Source organism: Tachysurus fulvidraco, chromosome 13 (genome assembly GCF_022655615.1).
Source record: "Tachysurus fulvidraco isolate hzauxx_2018 chromosome 13, HZAU_PFXX_2.0, whole genome shotgun sequence".
NCBI lineage: Eukaryota > Metazoa > Chordata > Actinopteri > Siluriformes > Bagridae > Tachysurus > Tachysurus fulvidraco.
Window position 1 is genome coordinate 3940679 of NC_062530.1, and position 17110 is coordinate 3957788.

Sequence of the window (17110 nt, forward strand, 5' to 3'; positions counted from 1 at the left end):
TAAATCCTACGCAAATGGATTTGTAATCCAAGCAGCCACATGACACACTAAGTGATAACTATTTAATGCCACCGACACACCCTCGCAAAACAAGGAACACATTAACCAAACTGGCTAGTTGCCCTGGCTGCATGTCTTTTGTTGGTCTATCAAGTTTAGCATGCTGATAACATCTTTAGTGTAAATAAAGCAGTGACAATATCAATGCAGGTTAATTCACCCTCCCATTAGGCATGGACATAAAAGCAGGCTGTTGATTTTGCCCCTGCTTCTGTCTTGTTAAAGCCAGCACAATTTTCCCTTTCTTCCCTGCATCTGAAGATACAGTTACAGTAGCATTCAGAAAACATGGCTTTTGTAGCACCACCAGGCTACCAGCCTTTGTATAATCCAGTGAGTATATATTTACTGTCTGTTTTATCTGTCTTTACATATTTTCTCTACTTTAGAACAGGTATGTATACGATATCATTCATAATGTGTGTGTGTGTGTGTGTGTGTGTGTGTGTGTGTGTGTGTGTGTGTGTGTGTGTGTGTGTGTGTGTGTATGTGTGTGTTATTTAGACTATCCCATATGTAGGTCCTATCAGTGGTGGACTTAGAGCAGGAATGTCCATCTATATCCAGGGAAAGATTCAACATCATATTAACAGGTGGGATTTTAACAAGGGGCCCAAAAACTTGTGTTTTATGCCCTTGGATTTCATGACATTGTGTTTGTTTTTTAATTGAATTTCAACACTGTTTATCTAAAGGATGGGCCACAACATGCAATTTTTAATGATAACACAAAATTTCATGAACTGCATGGTAGTGGAACTACATGGAACAAAATGAGGCTAAAAATCATCCATTCTTCTTACCTAGTGCTATAACCTCAGCTAAGCTTTTAGTCATTACGGTGTTATAGCACATTTTCATCCCGGACTGTTGGGAGTTTACCTGACATCATCCATCCATCCATCCATCCATCCATCCATCCATCCATCCATCCATCCATCCATCCATCCATCCATTCATTCATTCATTCATTCATTTTCTACCGCTTATCCGGGACCGGGTCGTGGGGGCAGCAGTCTATCATTATCTCTTATTCTTCGAGAAACATTATTATCAAACTTCAGGCACACATGATATTAAACTATTAGGTGTTCTTGGTTCATATCGTTCTTTATTTTTCCACTACGTGTCTGGTAAACATCTCAGTCTGATGAGAAATCAACATGGGTGAGTCATTTTCAGCAAAAAATGTACAATATTGTTTACTTATTATTACTTATTACTGATTATTTCTACATCTAGAGATGTATTCACACTTGATTAATTAACTACGTGTGAAGCGGCGTATTGTGATAACTATTCACATTCTGCATTTAAATTTTTTTATTTCCAGTAAATAATGTGGTTATGATGTTAACCAGTAAACATCACCTTTTGGTGTCTCAATCTCACCCATGCTGTCTTCTCATTTATTACACATATACAATCATAGATAGAACATATATGTATTCTCAAAAAATACATGACTATATATATATGTGTGTGTATGTATGAAACTGGGAATTCATTAATCCTCACCACCCACCTTGTGTACTTAAAGGTGTTTCGGTTTGTTTTTCATATCACACACAGAGAATGACGTTGGTAATACTCAAACATTTCAAACATACAAAGAAACTACCAAGCGCTTATTAGCACTGATAAGCTAAAAATGTTTTCTCGGTTTATCTACGCATGATGCATGTGTGGCCCTGTTACACAAGGATGGAACAGTAATCTCTTTATCTGTATTAATGTTTGATGGCAGTAAATAATTCTAGCCTTCTACACTATCACAACAGGTTTCATGTGAATCTGCAGTGTGGTGAATTTGACGGATGTGACATCGCTTTTCATTTTAACCCTCGTTTTGACCTCTGGGACAAAGTGATCTTCAACACTTTCCAGAATGGAGCATGGGAAGGAGAGGAGAAAGTCAAAAAGATGCCGTTCCGCAAGGGAGAGCATTTCGAGTTGGTCATTGTCGTCAACTCGGAGGGCTATCAGGTGTTTATGTAAAAATTGTTTTTAAGTGTTTGACACAATAGATGCGAATTTTCAGCCCGGATTTTCTTGCATAGAAAATCCTCATAAATATGAGAAATCTAAATATTTTCTAATATGCAGGTGAAAGTGAATGGCAAAGAATTTCACCTATTTCAGCACAGAATGCCTCTCGATCGAGTGTGTGCCATAGAGATTGGCGGAGATGTGTCCATTGACACTATCAACCTCATTGGGGTAAAGATGAACTGCTTTCAACTTTGTTTAATGTTTGACTGAATTATCGAACATTTTTTAACTGGATCAAAGCAGCTACAGTACATATGAGTCTTATTTACTGTATTATCCACTTTTTATTATAGGGCATGCAAGGCATGGGGGTAAGTGTGTTAACATTTCTCTTGCATTTTAAAATAGATAGATAGATAGATGTATAAATATAGATATGTAAATATATGTAAAAAATAAATAAAGCTATGGCAGCTACTGTAGTATGTGCATAAAAATGTCTGCTAGCACAAGATGTCTACATGATATATAATTATATGTCTGTGCAAACGTGTGCATTATGTAGATTGTATGTTTAACAGTAACCAGGATGATATACAGTGTATATACAGATCATATATATTAATGGAGGTCAATTAGGGTAAGCAATGAATTTAGTTTTATACATTTATAATTAGGTTGCGAAGATGTGGCTGTGTACAGAGTGGAGTAGAACTGTAAGGTCAAGTCTTGTCAAGTCAAGAAGCTTTTATAGTCATTTCAACCATATATAGCTGTTGCAGTACACGGTCAAATGAGACAACTTTTCTCCAGGATCATGGCGCTACATAAAACAAAGACAGGGCTAAGGACATGTAAGTAGTCTTAGCCACATAAAGTGCAACTGTGCAACCTGGTGCAAACAGTGCAGGACAAGACAAACAAGACAGTGCAGGACATAAAGTTACAAGACAATACAAAAAGTACAAAAAGATGCAATACACAAAAGACAATAAACCAGAAACAGCGCCGACCGACCGACCGACCAGTGTAAATACTGAATGTTCAAACAATATTTCGTGCAGTAACATTAGAATAGCAGCAGGTCCTTTGGATAATATATAGAGTTGTGCAAAAAACAGCAAATGACTGAAATATTGTATAGTATGTACGTAATGGTTGAGATATTGTACAATATGTGCAAAAACAGCTGAAATGTTAGACAGTATGTGCAAAAACGGCAGAAATATTGTGCAAAACATTGTGTGTGGATTGTGAGAGTCTATGCAGTCCATACAGATGATGTGTGTGTATGTTGTGCTCAGTATAGTACAGTTCAGTTATTGAGAAGTCTGATGGCTTGTGGGAAGAAACTGTTACACAGTCTGGTCTTGAGGGCCCGAATGGTACCTTCGGTACCTTTTTCCAGATGGCAGGAGGGTGAAGAGTGTGTGTGTGAGGGGTGTGTGGGGTCATCGACAATGCTGTTGGCTTTGCGGATGCAGCGTGTGGTGTAAGTGTCCATGATAGAGGGAAGAGAGGCCCCAATGATCTTCTCCGCTGTCTTCACTATACGCTGCAGGGTTTTGCGATCCGAGATCGTACACTTCCCAAACCAGACAGTGATGCAGCTGCTCAGGATGCTCTCAATGGTCCCTCTGTAGAACATGGTCAGGATGGGGGGAGGGAGATGTGCCTTTCTCAGCCTTCGGAGGAAGTAGAGACGATGCTGGGCTTTCTTGGTGATGGCGCTGGTGTTGGCGCATCTCTTTAGTTTTGTCCACATTCTCTACACCAGGCAGGTAGTTGTTGCATCTCCTCCCTGTATGCTGACTCGTCGTTCTTGTTGATGAGACCCACCACGGTCGTGTCATCGGTGAACTTAATATGATAATATGATTCGATCTGTTCATTGCTGCACAGTCGTGAGTCAGCAGAGTGAACAGCAGTGGACTGAGCACACAGCCTTGAGGAGCTCCAGAGTTCAGTGTGTTGGTGCTGGAGATGCAGTTCCCGATCCGGACTGACTGAGGTCTCCCAGTCAGGAAGTCCAGGATCCAGTTGCAAAGGGAGGTGTTTAGTCCCAGCAGGCTCAGCTTCCCAATCAGGTGCTCAGGGATGATTGTATTGAATGCTGAACTAAAGTCTATGATCAGCATTCGTACATAAGTGTCTTTATTGTCCATATGGGTGAGGGCTAAGTGGAGGGCTGTGGTAATGGCATCGTCTGTGGAGCGGTTTGGAGGATACGCGAACTGTAGGGGGTCCAGTGAGGGTGGTAGCCGGGTCTTGATGTGCCTCATGACAAGCTTCTCGAAGCACTTCATAACTATGGGTTTGAGTGCAACAGGACGATTGTCATTGAGGCAGGACACTGTAGACTTTTTTGGGACAGGAACGATGGTGGTAGTTTTGAGGCATGTAGGAACAACGGCGCTGCTCAGGGAAATGTTGAAGATGTCCGTAAAGATATCCGCTAGCTGTTCTGCACATTCTCTGAGCACCCTGCGAGGAATGTTGTCTGGTCCAGCAGCCTTCTGTGGGTTAACTCTGCATAGATATCTCCTCACGTCGGCCGTGGATAGACAGAGTACCTGGTCGTCAGGACGAGGGATAGTCCTCCTTGGCGTAACGTTGTTCTGTACCTTGAACCGAGCGTAGAACTCGTTCAACGTGTCTGGGAGGGAGGCATTGCTATCACAAGCAGGTGAAGCTGTCTTGTAGTTTGTGATCGCCTGTATGCCCTGCCACATGCGCCGGGTGTCTCCGCTGTCCTGGAAGTGGCTGTGGATTGTCTGGGCGTGTGCACGCTTTGCCTCTCTGATGGCTCGGTTCAGTTTGGCCCTTGCTGTTCTTAGGGCCACCCTGTCCCCTGTTCTGACGGCTAGGTCCCTAGTCCTCAGCAGAGCACGCACATTAGCAGTCATCCATGGCTTCTGGTTTGAACGTGTAGTGATGGCCTTGGAGACAGCCACGTCATCAATGCATTTGCCGATGTAACTTGTCACTGTTGACGTGTACTCCTCCAAGTTGACAGAGTCGCTGTTGGTTGCAGCCTCCCTGAAGATATTCCAGTCAGTGCACTCAAAGCAGTCCTGAAGAGCAGAGGTGGCTCCTGCTGGCCAGATTTTCACCTGCTTCAGAACCGGTTTTGAGCGTCTGACGAGTGGTCTGTATGCTGGAATTAGCATTACAGTGATGTGGTCTGAGTAGCCGAGGTGTGTAAACAAGATCCAGCGTGTTTTCACCTCCCGTAGCAAAGTCCACATGCTGATGGATTTTAGGGAGACATGGATGCAAGGTGATTACAGGCAGTGATTAGTGAGACAGTTAGTGACATTAGAAATAAAACATTTTTGTTTTATGAAGATAAATAAGTGATAGATGTGTTCATAAAGTGGTGGAGTCGATGAGGAAGTAGTTTGATCAGGATCTTTGTGAAAGTAATGCACTTACTCTTAATGCCAGAGGCACAGTTGCAGAACAAACACAGGCTTTTTGATTTATCAGATAAGATGCTTGATGAGAGAAAAACTTAACATAAACAGATGAGCTGGTATAACAAGTCAAACTCCCCTTGTAGTCCTCCATCATTAAACATGTTTATTTCTTTGTGGAATTATCTTTGCAAAGTGAGAACACAAAACTGGGGTAAAAAAGTTACACCTTTGGACGATAATTTGTTGTTTTTATTTTTCATCTTTATCTCTTTTAATCATTTTTCAATGTTAGAGATCGATAGAAAAGTTGCATCGGTACATCCCTATTAGTTACTAGTACAGTTTGTTTTGCTGAAACTTGGCAACCTACTGATCACGCTAACGATCTTTATCTGTGCATGTTTGTGTTTAAGGAAGCTTGAGCACACATCATGTGAAAATAAAAACACTCTCCAATTATGCAACATTTTTCTCGCTGCCCTCAGCCGATCCAGTTTAAAATCCATACCCTTTACTACAAACAAAAAAGTCTGCCTACTATTCATGTCGGTATTTGTATATATTTTTAGATGCTCTACGTGTATCATCTACAAAATATTAAGTTTGGAAAACCTCAGAAACAATTCACAAAGTATGTAGAGTATTATGCAAATTTGAATCAATGTCCTTCATAATTTGTAAATCCAGGAAATCTAAAAAACCAATTTGCCTCGGATACAGGATTTTATCCTGGTGGTGGAATGGGTGTAAGTTTATCACCATAGCATGTCATACATTGTACAGTATATATTTGCGCATGAGTTAAAAACCTTATAATTAATCAACACATTGTACTTGCAGGGAGGTTATCCAGGAGGTGGAATGGGTGGCATGGGGGTAAGAGAGAGTATATGACGTATGAGTACCTTATTATTTGTACTTCCTGCATGATGAATCCATCTTTTATATCCAAGAACTGTTAAGTTCATTAGTGCATTAGTCAGAAATGAGTCTGGCTGAAGGAGAGCGTTCAGGATGTGCTGCGTCACACTGCATGATCACTGATTATTGTACAACAGATCATGTGTGATTTATTTCATTATTAATAATAATTCTGTTTTTCCCCTTTTTGGTTTTTATGTACAGTAATTGCGTTATTGAATTATTTAATGAATCTCCAAGCAGTCAAACAGACACTAGAATTCAATGTGAGCATTTTTGTTGATCCAACATTTGTCCTTAAAATCTTGATAATTATTAATTTCTGTTTCTTGAAGGGAGGAAACATGGGATATCCAGGAGGGAATCTTCCAGTAAGTATACAGTAGATCAGTCATCATTTCATGTACACTTTGTTCTTATATTTACATATTTTTAATTAAATATAATAACATTTATTTGCATAACGCTTTTATTCATATTGTCTCAAAGCAGCTTCACTTCAGTATATAGAAGGCTGCTGCTTCTAATATATGTTTCTATATGCTACTTTTTTCTTTCATCATCAGGTAATGGGATTGCAGCCTATCTTCAACCCTGTAAGTCGATAGAAGGTTTTATTTAGCTTTCAAGCTTTAATATGTGAAACCCATATGTTTAATATGGTGACTTTTATATGTGAAACCCATCTGACTTATGCGTGAGCCATTGTTAAAAAATGCATCTCGGTTGCATTGATCACTTAGAAAGAACACAGTTGGCCAAATTATAGATGGTAATGAAACAATTAGAATAATTACAATGTCCTTAACTTTCGTGGATTCACTTTTTGTGTATTTGATAAATCTATGCCTACAACTAAACCTTGTTACCCACTAAATTCACTTAGGTAACAGCAAAGAAACTCTTTAACAATGCCTGAGATCTTTTTTAAATGGATGAATGGATGTTTTCTCAGATTTAAATTACAGGCTAAATGAGACTTGCGCTAAAGGTTAGCTTGTTTTGATGTGTATGTTTAGGTCATTCCCTATTCAGATATGATCCCTGGTGGAATGGTATCCAAGAGGACCATTATCATTAGAGGCATGGTGCCTTATCAAGCTGACAGGTAACAACGATCTAAAATTAAGGAGCCTGAAAGCATGAGATAAGTTTTTATTCACAGTGATTTTCAGTTCATAAGTAAATGGATGGATGGATGGATGGATGGATGGATGGAAGTTGCACTATTACATATTAGCAATATAGATGGTATGATGAATATAAAACATTTTGCCTATACTTTGCAGGTTTTGGATTAATTTTCTAGTCGGCGGCTCACGAAACATTGCCTTTCACATCAACCCTCGAATTAGAGAAGGACTGGTAGTCCGTAACTGCCAGATTGATGGCTCCTGGGGTGATGAAGAAACTGATCTCAACTTCAACCCCTTTCAGGAGGGACAGTACTTTGAGGTAAGGATTCATTGACATGGATAGGTTTTTATGTGTTCTCCTTGTGGTTATAGTTAGCATCCATCAACAGCCGGTCTTGTTTTTTTTTCTCTCTCACATTTCCATTTGCAGATCTCCATTCGCTGTTCTGAAGAGAAGTTTAAGGTGTATGCAAACGGGCAGCACATGTGCAATTTCCACCACCGCCTCCGGCCTTACAATCAGATCAACATGCTGGAGGTTGGAGGAGACGTCCAGCTCTCATACATCCATTACTGAGTCTGCCTTCTCAGTGCATCTTGCATTCTTCCTGTGTTAGCTATTAGGCACTTCTTTGTAATAAACATTACTGAAAATTGTCAGCTACTTACCATCAGCCTCCTAGAAGCTAGCTGTAGGTTATACACCCATACACACATGTTAAACATCAGATACATATCAATACAGTACTTCCCCATTAAAGATACTTTCTACATGCTTCTGCTTCTATCTGAGTTCACAAACACACACACACACACACACACACACACACACACACACACACACACACACACACTCGTACACTTGCAATACTTACTGTAACACCTACATTATTGTTAAATGCATCAGATATTAAACACCAGATATTTACCTAATTACCTATACACTCACCCATTAAACAGCAGACAATTGCTAATGATTATCCAATAAACAACTAATTAAGGTGCTTACCACAAGCTTCCTGGGTACTACCTGTGTTCTACAACAAAAACCCAAGCAGCTCTTAATCACCAATACTTTATCAACAAACACCAAGTACATCCTGACTACTGCCTGTCTATGTGTTTTACCCATAGGCATCCAATTAAACTTTCATTCATTCATTCATTTTCTACCACTTATCCGAACTTCTCGGGTCACGGGGAGCCTGTGTCTCAGGTCTTTTCGGGCATCAAGGCAGGATACACCCTGGACAGAGTGCCAACCCATCACAGGGCACACACACACTCTCATTCACGCACACACTCACATACTACGGACAATTTTTCAGAGGTGCCAATCAACCTACCATGCATGTTTTGGATTGGGGGAGGAAACCAGAGAACCCGGAGGAAACCCCTGAGGCACGTGGAGAACATGCAAACTCCACACACACACAAGGCGGAGGCGGGAATCGAACCCCTAACCCTGGAGGTGTGAGGCAAACGTGCTAACCACTAAGCCGCCGTGCCCCCCAATTAAACATAATTAAGCTAATTTAAGATACTTTAAGTTTAAACAGCTAATACTTAGTAATACCACACACATCTCTAATGTGTACTGCTTAAGGGTTACACCCAAAAAACAAATAGATATTAAACACATATATTTACTCATAGTTATTCAGTAGACACTAGCTACTTACATGTGTCCCTACAACTAGCTGCAGTTTACAGAGAATAAATATGTCGATAAATAGGTAGAACTACAAATATCTGTCCATACATTAAACACCAGGTACTTACCAATAAATACCTACTAAACACCGACTATTTACAATACACCTCCCCACTACTGCTTGCGGTTTACGCACACACATATAATGTAGATATTAAACAGGTAGAAAAAAGCCAAGTTGTTTGAACTATACGCAAAATAGTTGCTGTTTAGAACTCTCCGACAGCCTGTGAAAGATTTACTATGAGCGATATCGTTTTCCCAAGGATGGAATTAAGGAGTGGATTTTACAGATGTAAATTGACATCATAAACTGTCTAAATTATGTTGTAAATGAATGTGTTTTGCTTTGAACTTTCCTCCCTCCCTCCTTCTACTTCTGATCCCAGCAAGTTTTTTGCATGTGTCTGTTAATCTTATCATCTTCAATCATTCAGTAGAAATAACTTTCAAAAAACATAATTGCATATAATCTACATACATATTATGACCATTTGACCTGCTAACTATCAAGCACACGTTACTTTGATATTGTTATGGAGTTATTGAGGGTTATTTGAATTATTGAGAAATTGAGGTTTGGGTTAAATAAACTAATATCTGAGGAATTCCAAAAATAAATATAACACCCTTGGTAATAATGTGTGTTCATATTCAAATATTGTAATTAAATAAAGAAAATTAAAGAAACCCTTGACAATATGGCTTAAAATGTAAACAAGTAGTAACTTTCCTGAGAAATATTAGCTAATGTGCGTGATTAGCTTTATCGTTATCACAAATAAAGAAATTGCTTAAATACTTCAGTTATTCTGTTGTTCTGATGTTGTTCTGATGTTATTCAGTTACATCTGGAACTTTATATATGACAGTTAAGGACATCTCTGTAAAGCTGCTTATTTAAATCTAAACTACTCCATAGTCTCAAACATATTGCATAACATGTTTTTGAGTCATGTGGGAAATATATGCCAATTCCTTAATACTGTTTAGTCAGTTACCGGCCTGAGGGATATTGAGTTTAAACTAGTCATTAACGAGAAAACTCCTTGGGGACCAGGGCAGTCCCACCCCAACACTATAAAACGTCCTTTATTCTATACAGTGTATGTTACAAAGCCTCATTTACACTCTGAAACACTTCTGTTTGTGTATCCAAAAGTTTTGCAATCATGAGTTTCTTGACATCAGTTGTTTCTCAAAGCAGCTGGTTCTGTTCCAACACATGCTTCCACTCTGGACACCAGCAAGTTTCCAATCCGGTAAGTTTACAATGGTGTATTTGTAAATGTTTACAGTACATGAATGTAGATGTCATGTAAGTGTTCGAACAATTTTTATTCTTATTTGATGTACATTGACTGTTCTATATGTATCTGAAATCACTTTTCATCTATTTTTAACGTTCTTTGTGCTACAGATAATTCCCTATGTTGGACCAATAATAGCTGGTGGATTAAAACCAGGAATGGCTCTCTATATCCAAGGGGTTGTTCCCGATAATGCCAACCAGTATGAGTATTATTTCTTAAATAATAATTAACTGTCTTTCTCTTTAGCTTTTAGGTTAAAAAAAAAGTGATGTTCGCCTTTCTACTGTTGTGTTTGCATGACACAATAAATATTTTTTTTCTGCACAGATTTTCAATAAATTTCCAAACAGGACAGAATAAATTCGACGACATCGCTTTTCACTTCAACCCCTGGATCGGTCAACATGTGTATTTGAACAGCTTCCAAAATGGAAACTGGGCGGTGAAGGATTGCGTCCCTGATGAGTCATTCACTAAGGGAGCAGCCTTCAATATGTTCATTGTCATCACAACAGATGGTTACGAGGTGCGTTTTATAAAAAAAATTGCTGATATTTGATGTAAATATAATATAAACTCACCCAGGCTTTCTTCCCAGGTTTATGTGAATGACTTAAAACACTACATGTTCCAGCATCGCATTCCTTTAGACAAAGTAACTACACTTGCTATTTGCGGCGACGTTAGCATCGATTTTTTTGGTTTGTGCGAAGTAAGTATAAAACACCCTTTTTGGGTTTTTTTTCCATATTTTATATGGAGGTGGATGAAATTTTAAGGCCATGCTGGTTTATTTGTTATTAATATATTTTCATGTTTCCATTAGAACTGGAGAAGATCAGGCTTTACAGAGCAAGCAGTTAGCACAGGGAGCTCTAACTCTTTTTTTAACATCCTACCAGTTCCTTCTGAGATGTCACATTTAATCATTCAACCTGTGAGTAAATAAAGCACAAAATGGACATGACTGTCATCTGAATGAACTTTTTTGAACACAGCTAATTTGCTCCTGATGCACATTTTAATCAAACAAATTAAAAACTCTTAAACAAACTAAGAGACTGAAATTTGGGCCTGATGCTCTACCCCCTTTTCTAGTTTACATACTATAAATTCCCATCTGTGGTCATTTAAACAAATGAGAAAAGTTTCTTCACTTTCCTGTCTCTTTTTCTCTCCTTCATGTCATTTAGTTATGGTGTTTCTGCACTAATAATATGTGCGATGTGTACACCGGTAGCTTAGTGCAGTGATATTTTTAATATAGTAATAATTTGAAATTATTAAGATCCTGCTTTAAGATTTCACATCAATAATTTGGCAGAAACAACTGAATGACTAACAGCATGTGATTTGTATAGTTATGAATTATTTGTATTTTTTATATGTATTATGTATACATTTTTTTTGTAGATTTCTGTTATATTTAGTCAACGTTTGGGGAAAATGAAGTGTCATGCAGTAATAGCATGCATCATTAGAAATGTGGCATATAAGCCTTTGCTTTGAAAAGTTTTTTTATTTGCATCCAGTCTGAGCTCAGAAGGGGTTTGGATGCTTTAGTTTAATGTGTGGAGGTTAATGCTGGTTTGTTTCTATAGATAGTGGAGCACATTTGCACTCACTTCCTATTTTTCTGGCTATTAATTAATGCAATGTGGGTATAAGATTGTATGTAATACCAATAAACTACATGTTGTTTGTTCTTTCTCTAGGTACTTCCCCATGTGGGTAAAATCAGGGACAGGTTAAAACCAGAGATGGCTATATTTTTCCAAGGAGCTCTTCCTGCACATACCAAAGAGTAAGTTATAACTGGCATAGAAAAAAAAAAAACACTTTTATAAGTATACACTTTTTATATTATTTTTCTTTCACAGGTTTGAGATAAATTTCCAAACAGGGCAGTCTGATAGTGATGACATCGCTTTTCACTTCAACCCACATATTGGGCAATATGTCTGCCTGAACAGTTTCAGGAATGGAATTTGGGAGAAGGAGGAACGTGTCTCTGAGGAACTCTTTACCAAGGGAGCGGCCTTCTATATGTTTGTTGTGATCGGTTCAGAGGGCTATGAGGTTTGGGTTATTTTTTTTTTTCAACTAAATTTGGTTTCAAACATTAAACTTGTATAAAACATTTATCATAAAAATAAAAATTAAAAATTAAATCATTACAATTATTTAAAATATTGCACTGTGTCTTCACAGGTTTATGTAAACGGCTTGCAGCACTGTAGGTTTGAGCATCGCGTTCCTTTAGAGAACGTTTCAACTATTAGCATTTATGGAGACGTTATTATCCCCATCTACGGATTCATCGATGTCAGTAATAGCATTTTCTTGTTAATATCTTAAAATAGATTAAATATGTTTTACTGTTTGTTAAAAATAAGTTTTGTTATTTTTATTTCCTTTTCAGAACTGGAACAGATCTTTTACTTTTACCGATTTTTTAAAAATCACAGGCATGGGAAGCTCAGTCCCGAGCTTGTTACCCGTCCTCTCAGAGATTTCCCATCCAGTCATTCTTCCTGTGAGTTGAAAAGAATGTGTCGGTCCTTATCTTTGCGCATCTACATAATTGTTCAGTATTTTGTGAGCTGTTTGTTCTGCTTTTCCAGACAATTCCTTATGTGGGTACAATCAGAGGAGGAATAAAACCAGATATGGCTGTATTTTTTCAAGGCACTCTTCCTGCACATGCCAAAAAGTATACTTTAAAATTTTATGTTTTTTTAGAATCCACTTCACAGATACTGTCCATATGTCTTCAGAGAATTAAAAAATATGATCTTTAAAAAATAAAAATAAAAAATGCATAATACATGTTCTTGCTATGTTTTTATTATTATTTTTTTTTTGTAGGTTTACTATAAATTTCCAAAAAGGGCCGTCTGACAGTGACAGTGACATTGCTTTCCAGTTCAATGCCCTCATCGGTCAATATATCAACCTGAACTGCTTCAGAAATGCAAGCTGGGAACAGGAGGAAACTACACCTGAGAAACTATTAACCAAGGGAGCAGCTTTCAATATGTTTATAATCATCAGTACTGAGGGCTATGAGGTGTGCTTCTTAAACAAATTTCTACATTTACATTGACGGCATTTGGCAGACAAGTGCCAAATCTCTATCGATGAATACATTAACACTGGCTCACTAGGTTAATTTTTTTAATATACACATAAAACAACCAGGGAAAATAAGTGCTAGTTTAAGAAAGAGGTAGGTCTTCATCCTTGGTTTGAAGATGACTCAGTGACTCAGCTGTTTGGAAGTCTAGAAGAAGTTCATTCCACCACCTCAGTGCCAGAATAGAAATTAGTCTTGCTGTATAGCTCCCTCTTACCCTGAGAGATGGTGGGACAGTGCTGGTAGGTCTGAGGGAGCGAGATATAGTGTGAGGAGTGATAAGAGCATGTTTAGATTTCTAGATAAATCCATTACTTAAACAAATCTTATACATTTTCCATGTTTCTGAAGGTCCACATGAATGGTGTGCAACTTTGTATATTTAAGCACCGTATTCCTTTAGAGAACATTTCTACACTTGCCATTTTTGGAGATATTTCGATTGTCATCTATAGTTTCATTGATGTAAGTCTATCTTTATTTTACTCTTTGTTTTTGTTCGGTTGGATGAAAAAATTTTTTTTTGACTCAATTGTTTTATGAAGATTGTGTTTCATATGCTAATTCCCATCAGAACTGGAGTAGATCACCTTTATGTATTGACCAATCAAATGTCACAGGATGCAGGAACTTGTTCTCAAACCATTTATCCGTTCCTTCAGAGATTTCACATCCAGTCATCCAGCCTGTGAGTAATTTTACAAGAATTTGTGATAAAAATACCATCTGCAAATAAATACACCATAATACTGTCCTCCATAGGCATTGCCATATTTGGGTAGCATTAAAGAAGAAATAAGACCAGATATGGCTGTTTTGTTTCATGGGGAACTTTCTGAACATAGCAAAAGGTAAAACCATGACTTCTTCTTTAGAAATATCATTCTTAACCCTTATATTTTCCTCCTATGCAAATTAGGAGCGCCGAGTCTACTTGACCTTGTCTGTTTTGACTGCTTATAAAAAATGAACTATATATGATGGCCTTTTTTTTTTTTTTTTTTTTTTTACCTTTTTAATCTAACTTGTTTCCAACAAATTAACATATATTTTGCAAAAAAAGTTTTATATTTGGTATAATAAACTTTATTTATATACAAAAATGCCTCATTTTTTAGTAAAAAAAAAAAAAACAGAGATTTTGAATTATTTTCACTATAGAGGCACAAAAGTTGATGCACAATTACAGGCTGGTATATTTCAAAGGCAGGAGATTGTTTTGAAACCATTTTGACCATTTTTAATGTCAGCAAATAATAAAACCTGTTTTTTTTACAGGCCAAATTGGCTTCAATGCTTATAAATCAAAAATTATACAATTATCACCATTCTGTGTGTAATATCTATTTTACACTTGTAATATCTATTTTGCCCACCTGATGTCATCTGATCAACCAACAACAGGCTACACACACACACACACACACACACACACACACACACACTCAAAAACATGGCATATCTTCATGTGAATAAAACTTCTTTTACACATTTTTTTTTTATTATACTTAATTTATAAACAATAACTCTTATGAAATTATGCCATGTTTTTGAGTGAAATAAGCAGAAATTATTAAATATTATTTTGGATAACCACTCACTGATAAATGTCAAACATCACTCAGCATCAGCATATCTCCAGGCCAAAGCTTACTGATGCAACTAAATATATAAATAAGAGAGAGGAAAACAAATTTGATTTGCAAAACACATGTATTTTATTTTTGAACTCCTAGAAATATGAACGTGTGTGTGTGTGTGTGTGTGTGTGTGTGTGTGTGTGTGTGTGTGTGTGTGTGTGTGTGTGTGTGTGTGTGTGTGTGTGTGTGAAATGTTTACAAATGTGTAGCCTTTGTTTTGTCTGGAGGCCAACTGAAATGCAATGCCCAATGCTTTGAACAGTGTTTGACTGTGTGTGTGTGTGTGTGTGTGTGTGTGTGTGTGTGTGTGTGTGTGTGTGTGTGTGTGTGAAGCTCGTTGGTAGATCAGATTTTGCCCCCAGCTGGACAAATGCATATAGCAAGTGTGAAATATTTACAAATGAGTAGCTTTTGTTTTGTCTGGAAGCCTAATGAATTGCATTGCTCAATGCCTTTGTGTGTGTGTGTGCATGTGTGTGTGTGTAGTATCATTTCGGTAGATCAAATGCTAGGCAAAGACATAGCAGAAGTGTGAAATATTTACATATGTTTGGCTTTTTTTTTTCCTGGAGGCCTAACGAAATGCAATGCCCAATTTGTGTGTTTGTGTGTGTGCATGTGTGTGTGTGTGTGTGTGTATCTGTGTGTGTGTGTGTGTGTGCTGTGTGAGTGTGTGTTTTGGGTGCGTGTGTTAGTGGACATTTTGTGTGTGCAGTTTTGTGTCTGTATGTATGTTCATTGTGCTGAAAAGGGCAAAAGAGTAACCAATGCCCCACTAAATGTGACCGGGTCAAAATGACCCAGGAGGATCCAAAACGTGTAGTATATACTAGTCTGAACACATAGTTAAACCAAAATATACAAAATTAATTTTACTTGCAAAGTTCATAATTTGGAACAATGCTGGTAAATTTCAGGCAAATATGTGGAAGAAAACCCAAGTTATGACACATTAAAACTTTGGGTCAGATTGACCCGAGGAAAATATCAGGGTTAATGTTAATGAGGGATGTTCATTTCAGTACTGAAAACAATTTTGTTAAATATTACTATGGCCCTTCTTTTTATTCACAGCTTTGAGATAAATCTTCTGACAGGTGATTCTGATTATGATGACATTGCATTTCACATCAGTCCTCGAAGTGGTAGATCTGTGGCCTTAAACAGCTTCATAAATGGCAGCTGGGAGACTGAGGAATATGCCTCTGACAATCCCTTCAGCAATGGAGCACCCTTTCAGATGTTTTTTGTAATCGGCTCAGAAGGCTATGAGGTATTTTTCATAAATTCCAAAGCATAAAATTAAACATTTAGTTTCTTAAGTCATACATCATAAATTCCACTATGTCTCTGCAGGTCTATGTCAACAACTTGAAACACTGTACATTCAAACACCGAATTCCTTTGGAGAAAGTTTCTACACTTGGCATTCGTGGAGATGTTACTATTAACTACTTTGGTATTGTTAAAGTAAGTTCAACTTTATTCATTTACTATTAGGGGATTTCAAGAATGAGTTCCGGAATAAGTAGAATAGAAGCCTTTATTTTATCATATACATACATTACTGCACAGTGAAATTCTTTCTTCACATATCCCAACTTTGGAAGTTGAGGTCAGAGCACAGGATCAGCCTTGATACAGGACCCCTGAAGCAGAGAGGGTTAAGGGCCATGTTTAAGGTCCTGATAGTGGCAGCTTGTCAGTGTTGAGGCATGAAACCCAATATTCCATTCAACAACCCAGACCTTAATCACTTGACCCACCATTGAATGGTGG

General features: G+C 37.8%; 3 protein-coding genes across 4 annotated transcripts; all 3 read left to right on the forward strand.

Moving 5' to 3' along the window:
- Nucleotides 1-222: 222 nt before the first annotated feature.
- On the forward strand, nt 223-8303 carry LOC113650755 (galectin-4-like). 2 transcript variants are annotated; one of them, XM_027159259.2, is made up of 11 exons: nt 223-393; nt 565-653; nt 1842-2046; nt 2167-2280; nt 2406-2423; nt 6312-6347; nt 6728-6763; nt 6959-6988; nt 7412-7500; nt 7682-7847; nt 7959-8303. In XM_027159259.2, the coding sequence occupies exons 1-11, from the start codon at nt 349-351 to the stop codon at nt 8103-8105; spliced, it is 975 nt and encodes a 324-aa protein (XP_027015060.2). In that variant the 5' UTR covers nt 223-348; the 3' UTR covers nt 8106-8303. The 2 variants fall into 2 exon arrangements, with proteins under 2 accessions (XP_027015060.2, XP_027015061.2); XM_027159260.2 differs by lacking the exon at nt 6312-6347.
- A 1916-nt stretch (nt 8304-10219) lies between these two features.
- LOC125146198 (galectin-4-like) lies at nt 10220-13661 on the forward strand. The gene is made up of 11 exons (XM_047822423.1): nt 10220-10504; nt 10663-10754; nt 10883-11081; nt 11154-11267; nt 11382-11492; nt 12271-12359; nt 12436-12634; nt 12767-12880; nt 12978-13091; nt 13180-13268; nt 13424-13661. Exons 1-11 carry the CDS (start codon nt 10415-10417, stop codon nt 13659-13661), a joined length of 1449 nt encoding a protein of 482 aa, XP_047678379.1. The 5' UTR covers nt 10220-10414.
- A 392-nt stretch (nt 13662-14053) lies between these two features.
- On the forward strand, nt 14054-17043 carry LOC125146199 (galectin-4-like). The gene is made up of 6 exons (XM_047822428.1): nt 14054-14156; nt 14266-14379; nt 14454-14542; nt 16406-16604; nt 16688-16801; nt 16942-17043. The coding sequence occupies exons 3-6, from the start codon at nt 14499-14501 to the stop codon at nt 17041-17043; spliced, it is 459 nt and encodes a 152-aa protein (XP_047678384.1). The 5' UTR covers nt 14054-14156; nt 14266-14379; nt 14454-14498.
- The last annotated feature ends 67 nt before the right edge of the window (nt 17044-17110 follow it).

Bases quoted from the DNA above. Each gene is read 5' to 3' on its own strand.
- LOC113650755 (XM_027159259.2), top strand. From the start codon at position 349: ATGGCTTTTGTAGCACCACCAGGCTACCAGCCTTTGTATAATCCA. The intron at 2,047-2,166 runs GTGTTTATGTAA...TCTAATATGCAG, and splicing joins TCAACTCGGAGGGCTATCAG to GTGAAAGTGAATGGCAAAGA. The intron at 6,764-6,958 runs GTAAGTATACAG...TTTCATCATCAG, and splicing joins ATCCAGGAGGGAATCTTCCA to GTAATGGGATTGCAGCCTAT.
- LOC125146198 (XM_047822423.1), top strand. From the start codon at position 10,415: ATGAGTTTCTTGACATCAGTTGTTTCTCAAAGCAGCTGGTTCTGTTCC. The intron at 12,360-12,435 runs GTAAGTTATAAC...TTTCTTTCACAG, and splicing joins CTTCCTGCACATACCAAAGA to GTTTGAGATAAATTTCCAAA. The intron at 12,881-12,977 runs GTCAGTAATAGC...TTTCCTTTTCAG, and splicing joins CCATCTACGGATTCATCGAT to AACTGGAACAGATCTTTTAC.
- LOC125146199 (XM_047822428.1), top strand. From the start codon at position 14,499: ATGGCTGTTTTGTTTCATGGGGAACTTTCTGAACATAGCAAAAG. The intron at 14,543-16,405 runs GTAAAACCATGA...TTTTATTCACAG, and splicing joins CTTTCTGAACATAGCAAAAG to CTTTGAGATAAATCTTCTGA. The intron at 16,605-16,687 runs GTATTTTTCATA...ATGTCTCTGCAG, and splicing joins TCGGCTCAGAAGGCTATGAG to GTCTATGTCAACAACTTGAA.